Source organism: Cyprinodon tularosa, unplaced genomic scaffold (genome assembly GCF_016077235.1).
Source record: "Cyprinodon tularosa strain WSP-4 unplaced genomic scaffold, ASM1607723v1 ctg385, whole genome shotgun sequence".
In the NCBI taxonomy this organism is placed as follows: domain Eukaryota; kingdom Metazoa; phylum Chordata; class Actinopteri; order Cyprinodontiformes; family Cyprinodontidae; genus Cyprinodon; species Cyprinodon tularosa.
Genome location: NW_024039102.1, coordinates 137,406 through 162,461, shown reverse-complemented (window position 1 = coordinate 162,461; position 25,056 = coordinate 137,406). Strand labels below are relative to the sequence as shown.

The following is a 25,056-nucleotide window of genomic DNA, read 5'->3' as shown; positions in this document are numbered from 1 at the left end:
ATTTGAGAATGGCTTAAGAGCGGTGTCCTTCAACTAAGAACAAATTGTAACATTTTGTTAAGGCTGAAGTTATGATTTCTACTCATCTGCTAAAGTGTATGATGTAAAATACAGGGACGGAGCTAGACGGGGGGCCATGGCCACCCTTAGTCAATCATTGTCACCCATGTGGCTACCCCTACCATTTATTTCCCCCGATACAGATGGTGGCAACAGTAAGGCTACTTTCACACTGCAGGCCTTGATGCTCAATTCCGATTTTTTGTGAAATCCGATTTTTTTTTTTTACATTGCTCTTCATATTTCCAAATATATGTGACTTGTATGCAATCTTTTGAGTGAACTGCAGTCATAAAAAGCAAGTGTCCAGTACAGGACGCAATGACGTCACAGGCCAGTGTGCTCTGTATTTACGGAAGTAAGCATGGACGGTAGTAACCTGACTCCGCCAGATGGATTTGGTCCGCATATCCACCTGGAAACCTTCCGTTGAAGTAATTTTGGGAAGGGGCAAAAATACTGGTTAGCTGATTGGCCTATGTTGGTGATAGACGGGCCAAATAAACCAATCAGATCAACGAAGCATATGACGAACTAACAGAGCGACGACGAAAACACAAGCCAGGCTACTCTTGCTGCTGCAGGTAAAGGTAAAAGCAGTGTTTTGCTATTCTTTCAGTGAAAAAATACTCTGTAATTCCGATAAAACTTGCTCGATAGCCACGCTAACGCTAGTTTCATTGGCTGAAGCCTACATGTTCTTTAGACTGAACTTTCGCGCTTCTCGTTGCGTCACACCTCAACCCACCTCAAAGCCAACGCTGATTGGACGTTTGGTTGGTGAACTGCTCCAAACTTTCTTTAACGGAAAGTAGCCAGACGGATCTGCGAGTGAAACCTTGAAAGCTTGCGAGATCGGGATGGTCTCAGGAGGCTAGGACGGTAGTGCCGAATCGCTTCTAACGGTTTTTCCCAACCATAAAAACACAATCTTCTCAATATGGTTAAACATAAATACTTCTCTCCGCATCATCATCTGTCATGGTTGTTGTTTTTCTTGCCACTTCTTCATAGTAAGACGAAGAATAGTGACCTTTGTCGGGTATTAATGACGTTCAGGTCGGATTCATCCGACCTGGCCGTTCAGACACAGGTCGCATTTGAAAAGATCACATTCGTATCGGATTCAGGACCACATAGCCAAGTGGCCTGAGTCGCATTGGAAAAAATCGGATCTGTGTTGTTCAGACTGCCATGAAAAGATCAAATATAGGTTGCATATGGGCCAAAAATCGGATTTGGTTCACTTCAGGCTGCAGTGGGAACGTAGCCTAATACTCTCAAGTGGAATATTCATATTACTTGAAAACTAAAACACTGTGGATAATTATGCACATAAATATGCTAACATTATAAATGATAAGTACAGAATTCAAGCAGAAATAGATTTTGTGTTTTATGGGTTAAAGTGAAAATGATGTGGTCATCTAGGAGTCTTCAGTGAAATAATGCATAAATAACTATTTTAATAAAAACGTATTAAATAATCAATTTAGGTAGATATTAGTACTTGTAAATATCAATTTTATGCAGAATGATTATTTATAAAAGTAGGTAAGTAATGACAATGGAAAAGATTTTCACCCAAAACTCAAACCTGAAAGAATTTTATCCACTATACCTTTTTTTTGTTTTTAGAAAGCACGGATGTTTGAATATATTCGTCTCTTTGTTAGCAAAGGCTGTAGGAAAGTATAGTTTGTCTTTATTTAGAAATCTGGTAAAATAAGATGATGTGACAGACTGGACATGTATAACATGCCTTTTTAACTGTGAATCGGGGCCACTTCCTGAGAGGTGAGCAGCTATGGAAGCAAATCGTTACCATATTTCAAATGAAAAAGCATTTTCAGAAATGCTTTTTCATTTTAAGAATGTGGCTGCATTGTTTGACTCATAAATGAAATAAGTAATCAATAATCATATTTGCATTTTAATTTTCTTTTTCAACACTGCTAATCCTTTTACTTAATTAAAATGAAAATGAAAAAGCATTTCCAGGAATGCTTTTTGACTCGTATATGAAATTAGTAATCAATCATCCTATTTGCATTTCCATTTTCTTCTTTAAGACTGCACATTTTATGCCATTATCAAAGAGAAAACACAGCAGACATTGCTTTTTTGTTTTCGTGGTCTGCCAGCAAAGTACTATCCATAACTTGAAAACGAAAAAAGCATTCTGAGCGGCGGGCGCAGCAAAGGGACGTCAGCAGCCGCTCTTCCTTAGGGCCTTGCTGACTGGGCTATCCTCGTAACAAGGGCTACCCTTGGCAACCCTGTGGCATTTCCTGTCAAGATCTCGCTGTCGTATGTTTGAACGCATGATTAGATGCTTCTGTTTTGTTGTCACCATGGTGAATTGTGTAATCTGCATTCTATTGATAAGGGCTTATTGATTAGATTCTGAGTTCCCTGATTGATATCAACTGTCCTGAAACCAAAACTCTGAGTTGGACATGTAGTACTACTCAGAGTATTTGTACTCTGCGTAGGACGGCCATTATTTCGGAAACAAGGCCCCGATGTTTCTGTTTTCATCTGTTATTTTTCTTGTCTTCTTGTCCAGATGTCCCACAGAGTTATGTCTCTACTGGGGCCGTACTGACTGAGCAGCAGCTCTGTAACCCAGCAGAACCAGACCTTCAGGGGACAAAGGTGGAGCTGGATGAACCAGAACATTTGGTAATCAAGGAAGAATGGGAGGAACCAGAACCTCTTCAGCTGGAGGAAGAAAGCGGTGAACTGGGCGTCCATCAGGATAAAGCTCAGCCGATTCCTGTTATTGAAGAAATGGGCCACAGTGAATCAGAACTAAACGGGGAGCGGCTTCTCTTCCAGAACTCTGGTGAAGGTGAGAAGATCGATCAGGAGAGAATCTGAGAATATCTGAAGCTCCTTTAACTGAACATTTCAAGGTGCACCAGCTGACTTGCACTGGGTCAAGTAGGCTGCTTGGGTCAATCAAGTGATAATTTATAGGTCAGCTGAGCCACAGCTAGCAAAATTCTACTTGATTCTATTGTTGCCTGAGGTTGACCTTAGCGTAGCAAATGAAAAAGAGCTGGAGCAGACCGGAGCTGAACATGATGTTGATACGGTTTAAAGCTTGGAAATAATTTTCCATGTTAAAGGTTTTGTGGAGGATTTTCTCAAAGACCTATCTCTCCACTTTAAAAAAAATGCACCTGCGAGAGCGCGCACAAGCCATTTCTCCTCGTGCAAGCCCTGTTTCAAAGTTGCTGTTCTCATAGCTCACACAAGCTTACTGTGTCCGAACGTCCACCTTAACCCCTAAATCCCTCAGCCACTATAAACAGTAACAGCCATTCATATTGGCCCTTCCCAGTCAAACGCCAGCTGTATGGCAGCCCACTTCCATGCAACTTCCTCGCAGGCATGCATAGTTTTTTACTCTGACTCCACCCTTTCGCTTAATTATAGGCCCTGACCAGGAAATAATGCTTCTCTTTAGCTCTTAATGTCCAAAAATCATGACAGAATATTTTAGTACAAAGATTGATGTTTAAAATGGAATTGCAGCCAAGGACCCATCAATGAAAATTGGGACATTTTGAATGCCTACTACTGTAGAGCGAGGAATATATACTGAACTCAGTCAACTTACCATTTGGACAGTTGATCATTTCCCTGTTAGTTTACTGTGCGGTGTCTGCACCATCTTCGTTATTAGTTGCCGCTTTCGGGTAGCCTATGGCAACTGTGACAGTAAATCCCATAATGCTTTGCGGGGAGACCTCTCTTTGCAAGCATTCTGGCTGTTCTGAGGCCTTTCTTTTATTCTCATACACTTCGTAGACACTTTCTCTTACGACCCTCAACCATCTTCAAAGAACAGCAGTGAGAAACGTAAGCTTCAATGACTGTCTAATACCATAGCTCACCACACATCTATGCCTAAAAATGCACATATACAGAAAAAGATCGATAACGGGACGAGCACATCCAGAAACGATCCACCCAGAAATAAAAGATTGTCCTCTATACCTTTAAGAGATAGAAGGTGCTGCTGCAGACTTCTCCTTCCTGGTTTATAGTGTCAGCTCTCCAAAGTTCAAACGAAAACATGCTTTCTTACACATTATTAAACAAGACATGTATAGAAGATGTAACAGAACAGGCACCTATTAGGTTGCTGAATTAAAAAAAAAGATTAATACAATTTGTTAAACAAGATTTCTGAAGTGGCTGCCAACTGTTATATAATTCTCTGTTCTTAGTGTAATCCAACAACCAAAGCTAGGAGAGACTTTGCGCTGCTAGCAGCGCTTTTAAACAGGTGGCTTTATGGGCCTATTTAATGAGAGTTTATATTTACTAGCAAAACCACAGAAAGTTGTGGTCTGAAATATTACTGAGTTACAGAAAGGACATCCAGACTGGGCTCTGGATTCACGGTTCTGCTCCAGCGTGACTCCACTCTGGCATTACTGCTCTTGCAAATACCTGTCAGCCTCCCCCTAAGAATTAACAACAAACTGCAAGAGAGACGGTTTTCCCTCTACTATACTTGAACAATTCAGAGAAAATTGTTTTAGTTTCTTTGGTTATGTGAAGATGAAGAACTAATGTCCTTTATTACTGAGTTATAATATAGAATATAATAAATATACTAAGTTTTTGGCAATTTTCTCTTAAATTTTTTTTATTGCTTTTTTTTATGTCTCATTTTTTTCATATTTTGTTAAATAACAATGATGCTTATTGTTTTGATGGCTAGGTTAAGATCTGGACTAATTTCAATTTATTTACTTAAACTAAAAATTCCCAATTTGTGTCTTGTTGTAGGTGGGATGCTAGTTAAAACAAAAATTGAGAATGAACAGAACTGTGTGAAGATCGAGCAACCGAGCCTGGATGAATTCTTGAACCCTGGTAAGCTATCATCATTATCACCATCCATTCTTTGAGGATGTTTAGATTAGCTTCTATCATGGTCTGGGTGAATACTCCATTCTGATTGGCTGCTGGGTGTCAATTTAAAAAATGTTGCAGGACATATAAAAACATTCCAGTCAAATATAGAGACTGATGGACAGATCGTCTGATGTGTTCTTGTGTTCTCTGATTCATTGGTGTGTTCAGCAGCAATGCGTTGAGATCAGGTAAAGTTGCTGCTGGCTCGTCTAACATTTTTATGATTGTTTCCTTTACAAAGTCGGCTCCCAAAAATCAGCAGCATCGGCCTTAAAAACCCGCATCAGTCGATCTCAGGCAAAAAACAAAACAGCCTGATTGTTCAAAATTACTGCGCTGGCTCAAGCGCTAGTTGGTCACTGTGAGACATTAGACAGAACATGGCTGATTTTCTAGATTCCTTTAACCTATTTCGTTAATTTGATGGTTTTGAAGACTCGGACCCAGCTGAAGAAAAAGAGAGAAGAGAAGATAAGAAGAAAAGGAGGAAGAAGAAGAAGGAGATGCGACACAAGGAGGTGACGCCGGAGGAAATGCACAGTTTAGCGGACGACACGGAGGAGGTAAACACGAAGAAAACCACCAAATGGGCTGTTAGAACATTAAGAGACTTCCTGGCTGAGAAAAACATGGACATCGACTTTGAGAGCTACTCCGCCTCTACTCTCAATAATGTTTTGCGGCTGTTTTATGAGTCTGTCCAGCCGACTAAGGGAGGAGGAGAGTACAGTGTTGCCAGTCTGAAGTGTCTGAGAGCCAGCATCAATCGCCACCTAAGAGACGTGAACATCATTGGTGACACTCGGTTCAGGAGCAGCAATGTTGTTTTTAAAGCAGTACTGAAGCGTTGCCAAAAGAACGGGAAAGACACAGTCTGTCGTTATCCTCACATCCCTGAGTCAGACCTTAAGAAAATCCGCCGTTCGTCTGCCCTCTCCCCGGACACACCCCTCGGTCTCGTCAGAAAGGTGTGGTTCGACATCCAGCTGTGTTTGGCCTGCCGTGGTAGGCAGGTGAGCCGTGAGCTGACCACCACGTCTTTCAGGGTCCAGAGAGGCAAGGATGGCGTTGAATACGTCAGCCTGGGGCAATATCCTAACACTACAAATCAGAAAGATCCAGACCACCCACAGAAGCGAAACCGAAGAGGTTTTATGTTTGCGAGGCCCGAGGATCCCCTGTGCCCGGTAAAGAGCTTCAAGAAGTACATCTCCAAGTGTCCCCCAGACGCAAAATTCTTTTACTTGCACCCAAAGCGCTCCATCGACCTGGCATCGGATGTGTGGTACTCCAAGGAGCCGATGGGCGTCAACTACCTGGGAGACATGCTAAAGAAGATCAGTGAAGAGGTCAGTATTGCTCTAACTGTAATGTAGCCCCACCCCTCCTCTGACCTCATTAATAGCCTGTGTGTTTCTCACTGTTTCTTCTGTTCAGGTGGGTCTATCGCGGGTCTATACCAACCAAAGCCTCCGCAGCGCGGCTGTGGGTCGGCTCTATGACACCGTCCTGGACCCAAGCGAGTCCACGTCTGACACTGAATCGTTGTGGAAACAGCCTGTACATTTATCAGGCTCTATCAGTCCAGGAGAGAGCAGTATGGAGCAACATTTCATTGTCCCGCAAAGTCCCGACCAAATGTGTTCAGGGTCCACTGATGTAAATCCTCCGTCGTTGAGCTGATGCTATGATGGACATGCTGCTGTGATGTCAGTTTTTAACAAACTTTTCATGTTTCAGAACAAAGATGATGCAAGTTGTGTTCTGTTAGGGCTGGGCAATCAACTACATTAACAACATAATTGCAAGTTAACAAAATGCAACTTTTAAAATGCATCGGCAGTCAGTTCTGCTCACAAGACTAAGAGACTAACTTTTTTTATTCCACCCCTTTAAGCGGCTGTAAAATGTTTAAAGTGGGTTTATTACCTCATAAAGAAAATGAACTTCTGGCTAGCACGCAGGTCTTTGCATGCTAGTAGATATAAGCACTTTTCCAAATAAGTTACAGTAAAATCTTGTAGCAATGGACTCCGGACAAGCAAGCTTTCAAGGTCATGAAAAAACTGAAACCCTGGAGTAAATAATCCATGATTGTGGTTGGTATGATAGAAAATCCAAATAAAATCGCAATTTTGTTTTTTGGCAAAATCATTCAGTCCGAGTTTCCATCATTTAAGGCCGATTAACCAGGTGATGCTAAGCGTAATCTCGTCATACGTTTAGGTTATGCTTGGCTGTGATCCACCGAAAGTCAAAAACCACCCAAAAGCTTTTCAGCTAAATTTAGTCAATTGATTCCAATTTTGCATTTTCATAGAGATCTCCTTATGGATAATTAAAAAATGTGCATAAAAAAATGTTTCTGTAAATGCACCTAGTATCTGTATGAAGTTTTATGATTGTCAGAATGTTGGATTAATTTTTAATTAAGAGAAAGCTTCCTGAATGGGTAGCAAAACATCTTCAAACTTGGAAAACAAAATCCAGTGGTTTGTTTTTTTTAACTTTGTTGGAATGACTATGACCTGGATGACTGAGAATCTTTATTTTTGTTAGTCGCCTGTCTTTCTGACTTGTTGACCTCACGTACTGTTTGATACAGAATGAATGTTGCATAATTCTTGCAATAAAAACGATTTAGGAAACAATGTCATGACTCTTTAAAACTGTATCATTATCTTCTGGACACACAAGCGCTAACAGGTACACTAATCCTCTGAAGTGATACTTTGTTTCCCCTCACATAACGTTAAGCAAATTCACTTCCATTGAGTTGTGCAGAGTAACACAGTAAAACTAAAAAAAGTAATTGTTTGATTATTTTTTTTTTTTTGAAGGATGTTTGTATGAAATGATTCTGCAACAAAAGGAACAGCAGGTTGAAGTCAGGTGAGATGGAGATCCCGCATAGCCTGATCCTAGGAGCTAAAAGATGGCTTCTTTTAGCTCAGTGTCTCATTTCTCAGATTTATGAAGAGAAATTTCTCATAGTGTTATTAAAAGATAAAACAATTCTTTTTTAAATGGCATTTGAAGAAAAACAAACAGAAGTTTAGAAAGCCTGCAATAAATCTCTCTAAAATGACGATAGTAACACTAACAGAGGTTAGCACATGTGCTGCTAACAGTCCGAAAACGACATTTCAAGGTCCGTACTCTTGTTTTTGTTCAAGGTCTCACCACCGAGTAAAAGCTTTGCCCAAATTCACTCTTTGCAAGTTCCTACCGACCCTATACACATTTTTTTTTCCTTTCTTCCTTGCCTGTTTTTGTCAAATCTTTGTGTCTTAAACCTTTAAAATCCAAACATGTTCTTTGATCACCAGCTTCTTAATGATCTCATAAACACCTCTTTACCATCACAGGGACGAAGAAGAGGATTTCTAAGCGCTGGTTTAATCAATCCAATCAGTTTGATACATTCAGAAAATTTTTTTTAGGATAGGATTTTTATTTTAACAGGATTTAGTCATTTTCTAAACTGAACCTTTAGCTCAAGCTGCATACTCTGATATAAATGCTTATATTTCTACCTATCATACGCGCCTGTTGAGAGGATTTAATTACAGCCTTTTACAGTTGTACTCATTCAAAATTTTCCCACTTTCCTCGATGGGCCCTTGGCTAGTCCCCTATAATTCCTTTTTAAACATCAATCTTTTTACTAAAATATTATTTCTGTCATGCTTTGTGGACATTAAAATCTAAAGAGAAGCGTCATCTACTAGTGAGACCCTGTAGTTCAGTTAAAGGGTGGAGTCAGAGTAAAAAGAATTTGCATGCCCAGGAGAAGGCCAGTAGCTGGAAGTTGGAGGGGATTTTGCTTGGATCTGCAGGGAAGTGGGCTGCCAGTCGGCTGGCTTTTGACTAGGAAGGGCCATTTTGAATGGCTGCTGCTGTACAAAAGCTGGTAGTGATGATAACACCAGAATTACTAGCGCCAGAATACTATCTGTATTGACAGATGAACTCCAGCATCTGCAACAGATTGGAAGAGAATAAACAGGAACCCTGCATTAAAGAACCACTAATTAAGGCGGCCTGAGCTTAAAGCAGATTTGATTTTTAGTGCCTATTAAAAATTGCACAGTGATAAAAAATGAGATGCAAGTCTGAATTTAAGCAACATACAGTAACAAATCAGACAAAAGCAATTGATAGTAAATGGACCAGGCGTCGGTGCAAAGCAAAGCACTAAACACACTAATTAATGGGCGAACGCACTTATCAGCTGATACCGTTAAAAGACCAAAGCGCCATCATTCAATCTCTACTCTCCATCTTCACTATGACCATATTATAATCATTTCATGTATTTTCGCATGTCTCTCTTCTCTGACCTCTAGCTTCTCAGGATAAATCTTTGTCTGACTGTTTTTACGGGTCATCATCATCATCTCACTTCATCCTGGGAGCATCATTTCCTCTCAGCCCAGTCCATGGACCCTTCACAGGCTCAGCACCCGAACTTTTTCACCATCACGCCAATGACGCAGTCATACTGGAAGTTGGATCATCCGGTCCCCGTAGTCCTCTCTGTAAACGGCAGAAAGTCAAATGGATGGATCAAACAGCAAAGCAGGTAAAAAATGAGAATATCTGCTGTATTTCTACTTTGGTTATTATTGAAGCATCTTTGGATCGATACGCCGTACATTTTAGGACGTCCTCAAGTCTCAAGGCATTATCTTTATCAATACATGTTTTGCCATCTTAAAAGTTTAATTTAAACCATCTTAAAAGTTTATTTTGGGTGATAGAATGTTACATATTATTTCTTAAGCACAATTTTTGCCACCGTTGTCCGCCATTAGTGTCTGAGCTTCACCAGTCTGATTTGACCTGCATTGAAGCATGGGATATGGTGAGCCACGAAGGATAAAGAAGGACATATTTATAAACAGCATTTAAAGGAGAGTTAGAAGGAATCCCTAACTTCAAAAATAAAACAGAGTAGGGATTTAGAACAGCCTTCATTAGGTGATTATGTAATCAGTCTTATGAGACCCAAAGAAACTCAAATCTTGTCAACTGGTCAATATTTCCTTTATTAAAAAAAATGTGTTGTTTGGCAGAGTCCTGAGACCTGATAAGTTTATTTCTGAGACTTGAGGATGTCCTAATATGAACACGGAACATGAGGATGTTGTGATTTTTAATATGCAAACTCTGCGTTGTTCACCTGTTAACAGTTGGTAGAATCAGCGCTGACCAAGGAACCTGCTGGAGGTCAGATTCTGCAGGAATATATGCAGACAAAAAGTCTGACAGACTGCTCACGAAGGAAGCTGGTTAACATCATTGCTGCAGACATGAGTGATATTTATGGGTAACTTTATCCTTCTTCACTAGCAGAGAAACTGGATTAAGTTTCTATGTTTTTCGCCTGACATTAAAATTTTAATCTTTTAATTTTGCTTCTCTCAGAACAGCACCTCCACGACGAGTGAGAGAGCGGTACGCTCGGGGCATAATTGAAACGTTCCCCAACCTGCGGGACCCATATTCCAAAAATGGATATGTAAGCCTTAAAAATCTTCTTTCAGTTTTTATCTAAGAAAATAAAAATAGTGGATATTTAGTCCTTTCATATAAAAGAAATCCTGCTGAAGAGTATAAAGCCTGTGATCCCCAGCTCTGGTTCCTGAATGCTTTAGCTGTCTCCTTGCTGACATAAACCTGGCTTAAATGAACGGGTGAATAGCAGGATTATAAAGGAACTGGATGCAGAAGAATTAATACAATCATTCATATCAGGTGTTCGGAAACAAAGATGCATCTAAAACCTGCAAGTCTGTGAATCCTGACAGAGTTAAGAACCACAGGGTTACAGATATTTTTTCTCTCTCACGATACTAATATATTGCAATTGTCAAAATAATTTAGACCAAATATTTGATCAAATTATCTTTATGTTTTGCCCAAAATGTTCTTGTTCCCATTCTAACTGAACTTTTCCATTTCAAAGGAGCATTTCTACAATGGGGAAAGCGGCACTGGTTTTTTAGCATGGAGACTGAAAACCCTCCAGAGGAAGAACCCCTCATCAGAGCGGAGGAGATCGTCCTGTCGGCTGACTGGAGGTGGACCAACAGCCAGAAGAGAAGCTTCATTTACCCCTCTGGTGACGCAAAGCCAGGAGCAAAGTAAAGAGGCCATTTCTTTCATTATATTCTCTTCTGACGCGGCTGCAACTAAGAACAATTGATCACCATCGTAAGACCGTCTTCTAAAAAGCAGATAATCTGATCTCATGACTAACTTTCCTAAAATACCAATTTTATTTGTTTGAACAAATTACTACTACATTAAATAAATGTGAGCAATGTTAAAGGAAAAGAAAAGGTCTTTCTCATATTAATCAGAAATTAGATCAGTGTTTTTCACTCAACAAACATTTATTAATCCTTGCAAAGGAGAAGAGATATAGTCTTTGCCAACCTTCTCTCTGTTCTGATCTAAAAAAGGATTGTAAGAACTACTTAAAGCTAAAGTGGAGAATTTTTGCAACTTTTTGAAAAGACCCCCATTTCCACTTGTGCACATGCACAACCCTGTACCTGCTCCCGAGAGGAAACGTCTATTAAACGCATGCAAGAACATGCACAAGCCCATTTCTCCTTGTGCACGCTCTGTTTATAAGTTGCTGTTTGCATCGTTCATACAAGCTTACTTTACAAAAGAAGATTTGCAATTTTTCAACTATGTCACACTCAGCACCGGTAAGTGAAAATGGGGACGAGCACTTTGGACGGCCTTACGTAAACATATCACCCGAATGATTGACAATTAGGAGAACCCCTTATTTAGATGATCCACCCAGAAAAAGAACATCCTCCACTGTACCTTTAAGAAGCAAAAGGAACTACATTGTTGGTTTCTTACATTGACAAAGTTGGCAGTTCTCATAAAACAGAAGTATTGTTGAACTAACTTTGAACTAAAGGAGTCCAGCTCCACCCAATTACCTAACACTCAAAAAAAGCTTCTCAGTCATCTTTAAGATGAAGCTCACGTCTAGGTGTCCTGCTTGAGTGAATACTTTTGAGCAATTAAGGAAAAAAAGTCAAGGTAACAATCCCAGCTGTTAACTAGAGACAAACAAGGAATACACTTTAAAATAAGTTTTCTCATCACAGTCATGGTGAACCAAACAATGTGTCTTCCACATTTCTGTCTTGGGCTTCATCATATATGCTCGTCACTGTACAGAGCTACAACAGGATGCTGTTTAGACTACATTTTTAATGATAGGTCTAACTAATACAGTATATTAAAGGGTAGAATGTAATGTATTAAATAGGTATTCAGCTTATTTATCAATAAATTCAAAGTTGATTAATTTATTCTTTAATAGCAATTTTTATAGAAACCTAAGTTTTCTTTTGTATCAACTTCTTTAAATAACATGGAGAAAATATTTGTTCATATTATGCTGAAATAATCCATAATTATATTTTACAGAGGTCTGAGTAGTATCGCTATTGGCAGTTATCTAAATTACAGTAATTGGAACAGATTGAAGTGAGAAAATGTGGATCTGTCCATGTTCACTTTTACCAAAGACTCATACGATTTAAATCACTTGTTCATTAAGTCTCTAGACGCATGACAAAAGTGTATTATGTATTTTGGCTTGTCTCTCTCCTGTGATCTCTAGCTTCTCAGGATAGATCTTTGTCTGACCGTATTAACGGGTCGTCATCATCATCTCGCTGCATCCTGGGAGCATCATTTCCTCCCAGCCCAGTCCATGGACCCTTCACAGGCTCAGCACCTGAACTTTCCCATCATCGCTCCGATGACACACACATCCTGGGAGTTGGATCATCTGGTCCTTATACTCCTCCCAGTAAACGGCAGAAAGTCAAATGGATGAACCAAACAGCAAAACAGGTTGGGTGGAAAAACAATGTCTGCTGTAATGTGACTTGAATCATAAATAAAGCTTCACCACATGAGGATGTTGTGATTTTTAATATGCAAACTCTGCGTTGTTCACCTGTTAACAGTTGGTAGAATCAGCGCTGACCAAGGAACCTGCTGGAGGTCAGATTCTGCAGGAATATATGCAGACAAACAGTCTGACAGACTGCTCACGAAGGAAGCTGGTTAACATCATTGCTGCAGACATGAGTGATATTTATGGGTAACTTTATCCTTCCTCTCCTGTAGAGAAGCTGGATTAAGTGTTGTGGTTTTTGTCTGACTTGCACTAAAATCTATTAATTTTGCTTCTCTCAGAACAGCACCTCCACGACGAGTGAGAGAGCGGTACGCTCGGGGCATAATTGAAACGTTTCCCAACCTGCGGGACCCATGTTCCAAAAATGGATATGTAAGACTTAAAAATCTTCTTTTAGTTTTTATATAATAAAATAGGATATTTAGTCCATTCCTATAAAAGAAATCCTGTGGAAGAGTATAAAGCCTGTGATCCCCAGCTCTGATTCCTGCATGCTTTAGGTGTTAGGTTATTGCTGACTCACACCTGGCTTAAATCAACAGGTGAATAGCAGGATTATAAAGGAACTGGATGCAGAGGAATTAATATAACCATTCACAGGGATTAAAGCAAAAAAAAAATCCTGTGCATGAACTTTTTCGACACTCAAAGAAATTAAAGGAACACTTTGTAATCAGAGTATAGCATCAAGTTAATTAAACTTCTGGGATATTGATTTGGTCAGGTAAGTAGCAGAGGGGGTTGTTAATCAGTTTCAGCTGCTTTGGTGTTAATGAAATTAAAAACAGGTGCACTAGAGGGGCAACAACGAGACGACCATCAAAACAGGACTGGTTTTGCAGGTTGAGGCCACTGACATTTTTTCCCCTCCTCATCTTTTCTGACTCTTTTTCACCAGTTTTGCATTTGGCTAGGGTCACTGTCACTACTGTTAGAATGAGGCGCTACCTGGACCCTACAGAGGTTGCACAGGCAGTCCAACTCCTTCAGGATGGCACATCAATACGTGCCATTGCCAGAAGTTTTCTGTAATAACCAGCACAATCTCAATTACAATAGGAGAGCTGGACAGGGCCGTAGAAGGTCTACAACCCATCAGCAGGACCGGTATCTGCTCCTTTGTGCAAGGAGGAGCAGGAGGAGCACTGCCAGAGCCCTATAAAATGACCTCCAGCAGGCCACTGGTGTGAATGTCTCTGACCAAACAATCAGAAACAGACTTCACGAGGGTGGTCTGAGGGCCCGACGTCCTCTAGTGGTCCCTGTGCTCACTGCCCGGCACCATGGAGCTTGATTGGCATTTGCGACAGAACACCGGAATTGGCAAGTCTGCCACTGGCGCCCTGTGCTTTTTGAAGATGAGAGCAGGTTCACCCTGAGCACGTGACAGAAGTGAAAGGGTCTGGAGGAGCTGTGGAGAACGTTATGCTGCCTGTAACATCATTTAGCATGACCGGTTTGTTGGTGGGTGACGTTGTTAAGCATGCATTCACGCATGTGGGGGACATACAAATTACTGAATACCATTTTGAGTTGCTGCACTGAAATTTCAACAAAACGACTAGCCTGCCACATTATTCTTTCACTGTAATTTTTGGGGTGTCTTTGAATTCAGCCCTCTGTAGGTTGATCATTTTCATTTCCATCAAATGATGTGGCATCCTTTTGTTTCTAACACATCACCCAGTCCATATCAGTATAAATAAACAGCATGATTTTGTTGCCCCATTGAGATCTGATGTGTTTTCAAAGTGTTCCTTTAATTTTTTTGAGCAGTGTATATATGCATGTATGTGTATTCTCAAGCAATGCCAGAGGGGTGTAGAGGCATGGGATCAGATTGCATGAATGATTAAAGACTAAATTTGACTTTTGAAAATCCAATACCAAAAACGGCCAGAAGATGGCAACAGTGCATCTATATCTACTACTTGCATGTACCACAAATCATTTTATATTCAGTTTTGCTGCTAAGCATTCCTGGAGCACAGCGTTCAGAAGCAGGTGCCTGGTTCACCTAACTTCCTGCACCAGCTGCTAAATGGCTTGCCATCTCGCTCTGTCTCCTCCAGCCATGCCCAGCGACCTTTATCTACGGTCGTTGCAACCTCCCCGGAGTTCATGAACCCCATTGCGCCCACTCCATGCAATTCCGTTCTCCCTATCGACCTTCTCTTCAAACACAAAGTTTCATTTATTTATTTTTTGACTTTTTCCACGTCTCTCCGTTGAATGAAGCCGTAAACGGCACAAGGCGACTTTCTGTGTAGAACTTCAGCACTGTACCGCAATCTATCTGGCAACTTGAGCAAGAAACGAGAGGAGGAGGTACACACCTTCATAAGACCTGCCTCGATTGTCTTTTTTTATTCATTCACCGCCAATTTATATTGTAGTGATTTTTTTTACCCATGGGCAATCACTATGACATCTGGCCTGGGGCCAGAATACTTTAATCCCTGCATTCATCTGCTGACTGGGGTTCAAGGAGACAGAAGCAGACATAGAAAAGGAACATAGGAGCTCAGCTCTATAATACTTTATATGTTGGAAAAGGAAACTGTAAACTAGCTCCACATATGGCTGTAATGAAAGAGATAACATCCAGTTAGTCACAGTAAAAGCTGAGCCCATAGCTATGTCTAGGAGAGAAATGGAACTACAGTAAACACTGGAGAAACTCTATCATCTATAAACAAAGGTGTTATTCGCAGCAGCACAGCTTATATTTCTCTGGATGAAGTCACAGCTGAATAGGAACAGACCAGATGAAGCTACTATGTCCAGAAGAGTTTGAGGCTGAACTAGGAAATATTGCAGAATAGGAGGATAGAGATAGAATGAAGCAGGATAGGATAGGGATACTTCCCATAGTGTTCCAATGACCATGGGCACTACAGTTGCCTTCGCTTTCCAGGCTCTCTCTAGTTGTTCCCTGAGCCCTTGATATTTCTCTAAATTCTCATGTTCTTTTTTTTTCCCCTGGTATTTTCATCACTTCCTTAAACAAACTTCCATTATCACTAAGGCTGACCTCTGCTGCTTATCAATGATTACAATGTCCGGTTGGTTGGACACAACCATTTTTGTTTATTTATACGGTATCTTGAAAACCCAAAGGATCTTAGTTCTGTCATTCTCCACTACCTTGGGAGGGCCTCCAGTTTGTATGCTACTGTAAACTATAATATCTACTTGGTTATGACATTCCATGTATTCCTTTCCTGCCAGTATCTTACACCTTGCTGTGAGATGGCCTTTCTGCTTAGCCTGCACCTGGAATCTGGCCTGGTATGGTAGATCTGGGCCTCTATTCCTCTGGTGCTCAAGGCCTGCTAATATGCTGCCATGATCAGCTTCTGTGCTAGCCTTCAGCCCGGCCCTCTCTAGCCATTGGTAGGATTTGGTCATATCAGCTACTTCAGCTATCTGTCCATGGTACACCCAATGCAGGCCTTTCCCCCCCACGATGGTTCCTCCAGTTCCTTCTTTTCCAGCTTCCACTGTCTGAGACATTCACTAAGTGCTTCATCCCATGGGGCCATCTTCCTACTGTACCCTTGGAGCTAGGAGTTTAGAGTTTGTTTTTATACATCATTGGTTTGAACTTGTTCCTTAGGCAAACTTATTATCCCAGCAGGCTATCTGATTACAGCCAAGTTGTGGTTGTTTATTGCCTGGACCCTGTTCATACCATTGAGCTGACATCTTAGAACTCGCCTTATTTGTTGTAGGTATTTGGCTGTTGCTGCTTTCCTCTTGAGAGAAATAACTCCTACAGAATGAGCCCTACTTCAATCAGCCCTGATTAGTAATTTCCCTCTGGGATTATTAAAGTATTATTAAATGTCTGATTCTGATCTGATCTGCTTCCCAAACTATTAAGCCATTTAAGATTTTCTGAATTCAGAGTTTAAAAAAATATTTAAGTCTAAAATTACACCTGAAATTGTACAAACCAGTAATGGACAGTTCATTGTTAATCTATGTAACATGGGCACGTAGTGATGTCATGATTGTGTTCACTAGTGTGACTCTGGTAGTCATGAGATTCCATTAAAAGCCCCATCGAGGCTCGGGTTGAAATGGAGAGACGGCGTTTGAAGCTTCATTCACAGAGCTGTTTGATTCTGGCAGATGTCCCACGAAAAGTTCATCTGTCACATCTTCATCACTGTCATTTTCATTGAGGCCCTCAAAGACAACTGTAATGGTTTAGGGCCTATTATTCATCCACTTTTCCATTCATTTTCAGTTTTGTCAGATACTTGCTCTCCACTAGATGGCCCCTGTGAGTTCTGATTCTAAACTGAACTGTTCTATTTCAAAGGAGCATTTCTACAATGGGGAAAGCGGCACTGGTTATTTAGCATGGAGACTGAAAACCCTCCAGAGGAAGAACACCTCATCAGAGCGGAGGAGATCATCCTGTCGGCTGACTGGAGGTGGACCAACTGCCAGAAGAGAAGCTTTATTCACCCCTCTGGTGACGCAAAACGAGGAGCAACATAAAGAGGCCATTTCTTTCATGAAAAACTCTTCTGATGAGGCCGCCATCAAGAACAAGATGAAGACAACGTTTGACTTCCGCCGTAAGATGGTCCTGGATAAAAAGAGATCATCTGATATCTTGATGGAATTTCCTCGCTTCAGAGATGTCAAAGGCCTGGTAATTCATTCACACAGATAACATTCTGATGATCAAACCTGTTACTATTAGTGACATGAACATGTTTTCTGTAGTCAGAAACTGAAAATTAATAGAAGTCTCTTCTGTACTTTTCTCTCTTGAACATTTTATCTTTTTACTGAATATGGTCGCTCACGGCTCCAAGCTAATGTTGAACGTTTTACACAAATCAAATCAGAGATTGGAATTTGTTTTTGCTCATCCCTTAATCCCACAAATCACTTCAACTGGGTTCATTGTTGTGATGTCATCTCTTTGAACAGTCACTACAGATCTGCTCCTGAAACAAACAGTTTGTCTGTAGTTTTTAACTATTGTTATCTTTTGTTCAGATTGATCAAGACTTCATTCTGGAATTTGGAGAAGACGTGTCCTCCATGTTTTTGGACAGGTTTTGCCCCAGCTTCTTTACTTATTTTAGGAATGAACAAGTTCTTTCTCCTCACATCTGGGTTTAAGTAATATCATATCTTCTGCTCTAGGTGGCCTATTTTCAAACAGAAAGTCATCCAGCAAAGCAAAACTCTCCCCATCTCGAGTGACCTTGAAAAACTGATCCAGTGCGCTGAAAGAGCATCAAGTGAGGAGGAACCAGAGGAGAACCTCTCATCTGGTAGGTTGATTTGTTAAAGAATACGCATATGTTTCTCTTTCTAAATATGACTAAAGTAATTAGTAATGTTAAGGTATTGCTGAGTTGAATTTGATTCCCTTTCATTAATTAGCTCTTTTTGTTTTTAAAGGAATGGCATTCTGTTGGTTGCTATTGGTTTCTTACTTTTCTTGGGTTTTCTGTTTCCACAGGCTGGGATAGTGATCTTTCTTCAATCATCCTGCTGCTCCACCTGATTCCTCCTTCCTGTCAGGGCCGGAAAAGACCTGGCAAGGTTTCTGCATCCCAGGCTGAGAAGCACCTGGTGGTTTTCCTGAAGGTTTGTTTTAAATGTTTGTTACAGCAACTATCATCCGTTTCTGAACCAGTTCTTCTCTAATTCTTTCATGCTTGTATAATATAATGAGAGAACAATATACTAGTTTAAAAATATTCTTACTTTATAATTTATAATGCTTTTAGTTCCTGTGTGTTTGTATTGAGGGATGTAAATTACTTTTATTTTGTCTTCGTTGACATCCTCAGAGTGGAAGAAGCATTCAGGAACATGTCGAGGCCTTCAGCTCTACAACTCAACCCTATCTACTTGCTGTCGGGACAAAGAGAAGCTCCATCCATGAGTTCTTCATCGTTCTGAACACGCAGGTCATCCCCTGCAAGTCAGCGAGTTCACTGGAAGCTTTCGATGAACTATTCAAAGCTCACTTTGTATTTGGTTCAGTTTATCATCATACGCTACACAGTATGTACACTTTTATACAAACAACCATCTACAACATAGACGTTGGCAAAGTTCAGGAGACTCCACGTGTTGCAGAGATTCGGGCAAGGCTGCTAAAATGAAGGGTGGAGGAATCGGTTCACTTCTGCTTTACGATGGCATAGAGAAGTTGCTGGGTTTTTTTCTCAGAGACATTTTATCATTAAAGTTTGTCTTGCATGTAAGATTCAATCATGGTTTCTGTCATAAGTCAGTGGCATATAGTTATGTTTCCGCAGTTATCCAGACATTGGCTAAACCAGTGATAGAAAGGCTCCGTAAAACTGGTCCCAGTACTGCTGGTCAAGATTCTTTGTCATCCAGGACATAGTCATTCCAAAAAAAACCAAACACATTTCCTTTAATTGGATAAAGTCAAGATTCAAATGGGAGCAATTTACCATTTCAGGACAGATTTATAGATATAAAAATATGCCTGATGTTGCATAATATTGTTGCAAAACACTAGAAGTACACCGCTCTGAAGACACACCCCTCCAGTGTAGGCTTTAAAAACACTAACTTCTCATATTAGTGTCCTATTTTGCCTGCGGTTCATGCTGCTCAAAGGCTAGGCAAAGCGCTCCCGGCTGAAGGCTACGCTACGTAGCAACCAATACCCATCCGGTGAAGTCTGCAGTCTCTTTCCTGCGATTCAGAAGGAGCTGAACGCAGTGTTTTTATCCTTCCTGCGATTCAAACTGAGTGAACGCAGTGTATTCTGAATCCTGCTGCAGCAGAGACAGAGCAGAACAAATCCAGCTCTGCTAACCGCCGAACAACAGGGGCCCCAAACTTTGTTCGCCAAAGAAGCTGTCGGACCGTGACCGCCTGTGAGACGGAGGGACGGAGAAGCGCAGCAGAAGTGCTACAGGCTGCGGCTACGTGCTAACCACTGTAGCTAAAAGGGAGAAGTCCTGCATGCTACTGTGAGTTCCATCGGATTGATCCACATCCTTTTGAGTTGCTGTTGGATGAACGGACTGGACGGAAGACAGGCCTGCAGAAACTGGACCGACCTGAAGGCCTTCCCTCCATGGACCAAACAGTAACTGCATCCCTCCCGCCCCTTCACATCTGATGCATAATAAGTGTTCTGCTTTGGTGAACTATAGATAGATAGAATAGTTGTGTTGGTGTTTTTATTTGAAATAAGCTATCTGATTCAACTGCTGATGGTTAAAGGTTTAACTGAATGCTAATGCTCACTACAGACCGAACGAGTCACGTGTTACTCAGGCTAACTGCTAAATCATGAGCTAACCCTCTCTTTGTTTCAGTTGGACCCGACCTGAACCAGAACCCCCGCGGCCAGCTAAGCTAATGGGTCTTTCAGCCTCATCATAGTTTAATGCATTCCTGAGTCATTATTCATTTTCCACCATAAACTGAATGAAACTTAATTGTTTTGACTGCAGTTAACATCTGTCTCAGGGTTTATTTACATTTTATCTGCTGCTATTATAAAGGACACTTTTAAATGCATTAAGCCTTAAAACTTCGAACATCACAGACTTTGAACGGACTCTTAAACCCCTCTTTCCTTTTTTGTTTGTTTGCTTATTTTCAGTAGTGTTTAGTGTTTTGCTTAGTTATAGATATAATACTGTGTTTGAAGCTATTAAAGGTACCATTGTATTTTTAAGCCGTTGTCATTTGTCTTCATTTTCCGCAGCGAACAATTTATCACTTAGGTTGGATTCACTCTCCTTTCAGTAGCATCCGAATGAACAGAGACACATTTATTTGGTGGGTGATTAATAACGGCGCTAAGAGCCAAAGCCTAAAATACTAAATTGGTGAAAGACAACTGCATTTTTAACAGCTGGATTCAGGAGTCTAACCCTTTCAGGAAATGGGCTAAAACCCTGTTCAGTAAGCAAACTACATTCAAATTATTATAAATAACTAGCTTTACCCTTGATTTGAATGACCTATTAACTAACCTTCAGTTCTAGTTATTTAATACATTCATAATCTTCTAGGGAAGTGGCACAACACTGACATAAGAAAACCTTTTCAACCATTTTGCAGGTAATGTGGGATGAAGAAATGCCTAAATGTTTTGGGTGGTAAAACAACAGAGAGACCTGAAATGATGAATTTGGATCTCTATGACAAAGATTCTGAAACAATCAGACTAATCATGATAAATCAGTTTTCAAAAAAGTATCTATTAATCAAATAGACCTTAAAACGAAAGAATAGCAGCAATTATTTTGAAACTCAAAAGCAAAATACATTTCAGATAAAAACCTCGTTAAAGGAATAGTACACCCAAAACATGATTAGCCTTCATTTTCTACTCACCCCCATGCTGAACAACACTCTGGAGTACTTTTTTGATATTTCAAATGCATCTGGAGATCTGGGAGGCTTCTTGCTGTCTGCTGACATTCAAATAATGGAGGTCTATGGTGACCGAGACAGAAAGGTCCATAAAAGTCCACAAAAAACGTGTCAATATTCCTCCATTCGCACTTTCGTCTGGTTTGGTCTGCCGCGGTTTCCATAGCGTCGTGAACGCGCTTTCAGGAAATCCTATACACTACTGTTTATGCTCTAAAAACATTCTAAATGACTTCGTTTCGAGTAAATTCTGGATGCTACCCACTCAGGACACTTGGAATACATTGGACGAGCAGTATGGAGGAATATTGAAACGTTTTTTGTGGACTTTTATGGACCTTTCTGCCTCGGGCGCTGGGCACCTCCATTATTTGAATGTCAGCAGACATCAAGAAGCCTCCCAGATCTCCAGATGCATTTGAGATATCAAAAAAGTACTCCAGAGTGTTGTTCAGCATGGGGGTGAGTAGAAAATGAAGGCTAATCATGTTTTGGGTGTACTATTCCTTTAAATATGTTTCATAAATAAAAACAAACTCCTTAAATAGCATGCAGAATTTAGTTTTTCAGACATGTTTTGGCCATTTATTCAAACATTGAAAGCTTATTGAGTTATGTAAGGATATGAACTTCTTCAATGAAACAAAAAATAAAACAATAGATTACTGTTAGGATTATTATCATTGATGAAGTGTGAGTGTTAAACCCTAATAATACCTGCCTGTCAACACAGTAGTACTGGTGTTATTGGATGACTTGGTCTAATATTACCAGGGTGCTGTTATTTACAAGTTTGAAGACGTTTCGCTTCCCATCCAGGAAGCTTTTTAATTAAAAATGGACAGTGTTTAACACTGCTGATCACTTGATTCTGTCAGCATCCTGAAAACTGGGTCGACCTCTCTGGTACTGCATTGAACTGGTATAAATCCTACTTGAAGGACAGGGAAAAATCACATGCAGGGTTCCTCAAGGTTCCATTCCGGGGCCCCTACTATTCAATATCGACAAGCTTCTCCTTGCTCCGATTATACCAAACGACAAGATCAGTTACCATATCTATGCAGACATCAAACAGCTTTCCATTACAATATCACCAGGAGAATGAAACAGAGCATGGGCTAGATGCTTAGGCTAGATGAATGAGTGGATGGACCATACTTTTCTCCAACTATATAAAACAAAACCTGCAGGCAATGGCATTACGACACAACAATAGGCCCATCAGCAACATTATCTGGGTGGGCCCCATATGAAGTACACGACAAATTTTTTGCCACCATTACATTTGCAAAGAGACATCCTAGTCCACAATTGCGTTGGGGTCCTAAGAGGTCGGGGGCCCGTAAGCAACTGCATTCTCTGCAGGAGGAGAGATCCATAGTTAGCACACAGCTACAGGTACTACAGGTAGAGATTTGCTGTCATATTGGACTAAGAACTGAACTTTCAGAGATACGTAAAGGCAGTTACTAAGTCAGCCTTTAATCACCTAAAGCAGGCACCCCCAAACTCGGTCCTCAAGGCCCCCTGTCCTACAGGTTTTAGAGGTTTCCTTGCTCCAGCACAGCTGATTTAGATTGAAAGCTGATTAACAGGCTTTTGGTCTACTGCAATCATTATAACCAGCTGTGCTGAAGCAGAGAAACCTCTAAAACCTGCAGGACAGGGGGCCTTGAGGACCGAGTTTGGGGATGCCTGACCTAAAGAATATCTCCAGGTGTAAAAGAATAATGTCCAAGCAGGACCTAGACAAAACTCAATTATCACTTTCTCCTGTTTGTCTTTCCAGACCACCTGCTGGATTATGCTGGAAAAGAAGTTTTCTCTGACCAGTAGCTCTTCAAACATGAGAGGAATTCCAGTTTGGACCAAGAGGAACCAGAAGAAAGAAAAGTAGCGAAAGCTAGAACTTCCCTGGACAAGAGAGGAAACCATGGAGCTTACCATGAGTGAGCATGAAGAGCTTGTTCTGAAGCAGAAGACTGGAGATACAAGATGAAACCTCTTACATGTCTTTCATCTGGAAAAGGCTTCACTTAGTGTTATATAAATAAACAAGAATTATTTAGAATAAATAATTAATCAATTATTTGTAATATTTAGAATTTTTGTGCGATGCCGTTTTTCTGTAATTTTGTCATTTGTTGAAAATATCAGTACAGGTATATTTTATTGTGAAGTTTAGTTTTATGTTGAAAGGCTTACTTCCTGTTTTTAGTTTTTGCAGGAGGATTGTGCAACTTGGGGTTACCCCGAAATCCCACATACTCCGTCTGCGCTCCGCTCCTCTCCGCCCCGCTGCGCTTCAGACCGCCTGCACAAAGCAAAGCCTACAGCCGCCGCTGTGGCTCTGTCCCCTCCGCTCTGAGTTCCTTGAGGATCGTAGAGGGCATGCGCGAGATGAACCAGGGTTTCCGCGGATCATTAAGAATAATTACAATTCATAATTCTTTTTTTAATCAAGGCCTTAATTGGCACTAAAATTAATTAAATATGTTAATCGTTGCATTTATGATTCTTTAATAAAAATGCTTATAAAAACAATTTCGTCAGATATATTATATCGCTATTAATTTGCGTGGAACTGAACATAAAGCCGTATGTTCGGAAAGGAAGCTCCAGGCGGAGAAAAAGCTAGAGGATATATATATACGTATATATATATGTGTGTGTGTGTGTGTGTTTACATACATACAGGAGTCATGGAACTGTGCTTACAGCTCCTTCATATTTCACGTACACTAATAACTTGTGTACATGGTTCTTGTTGATGGCATTAAAATCATTTCTAATAGCATTAAAATAGAGTCACTCATTCCTGTATGAACCCTGTGAGCGCTTAATTTAATATGACATATTAAAAAAATCCCACCATCATCCAGCACATGTTCAGTTTCTGCCCAAATATATATATATATATTTGTAACGGGGATAAGGATAATTCAAAACTGCTTTTTTTGAATGAACTTGTTCTCTACTCCCAAACTCAGCATCTCTTTTCATTCCTGTAATAAGAAGTTTCTTTTGAATGGATTTGATTAAAGTTTAAGTCCCTCGGTATAAAATAAATATTTTAATGGAGATGAGAAATCTGCTTCCTGGTTGGTGAATAACCAATAGTTTGGATCCAATCATTTAAATAAACGGTGTTAGTTTTTTTTTTTTTTTTTTTGATATTTATAAGAATTGTGCTATAATTTCTAGTCACCGATCTGTTGCTGCTATATTTTAATTTGACGAACCGGAATTTGTCGATGTTCTTTTTCCTGTTTGGTGCGATTGCAATTGCGGATCTTGACTTGCCCGGAGCGGAGCAAAAAATAGCTAGGCTCCGTAATTTGTCGGTGACAGACGGAGAAGACGTACGTGGACGGAGACGTGCGGAGGAGTAGCGGTGGATGTGGAACAGCTCTCATTGATTTCCATGAAAGACAAGCGCTCCGCACGACGTACGTCAGCGGGACGGAGTGGAGCGGAGCGCTGACGGAGTATGTGGAATCTGGGGGTTACACAGTTTTTGACCATGCATACCGGTGTAGGTACCAGATTGACTCGGGCTGCCAGATTGACTCGGGGGCCTGCGCCTTTTGATGACGTCATGAGCGTCCGCCATCTTAAATGTGGCAAATCTGCAGTTTCTCAGTCACTTAAACAGTATCAGAGGGACTTTAATC

At 40.6% G+C, this 25,056-nt stretch overlaps 2 protein-coding genes across 2 annotated transcripts in view; both read left to right on the top strand.

Moving 5' to 3' along the window:
• LOC119791260 (zinc finger protein OZF-like) overlaps window positions 1–25,056 on the top strand; it is a 53,518-nt gene that overhangs the window by 727 nt on the left and 27,735 nt on the right. The gene's annotated exons all lie outside the window — the stretch shown is intronic.
• On the top strand, window positions 382–20,675 carry LOC119791231. Its single transcript, XM_038297226.1, has 15 exons — window positions 382–418; window positions 2,630–2,914; window positions 4,870–4,956; window positions 9,348–9,583; window positions 10,194–10,330; window positions 10,429–10,522; window positions 10,970–11,147; window positions 12,662–12,897; window positions 13,014–13,150; window positions 13,246–13,339; window positions 17,298–17,636; window positions 17,990–18,048; window positions 18,140–18,270; window positions 18,462–18,589; window positions 18,796–20,675. The coding sequence occupies exons 1-15, from the start codon at window positions 382–384 to the stop codon at window positions 19,111–19,113; spliced, it is 2,496 nt and encodes an 831-aa protein (XP_038153154.1). The 3' UTR covers window positions 19,114–20,675.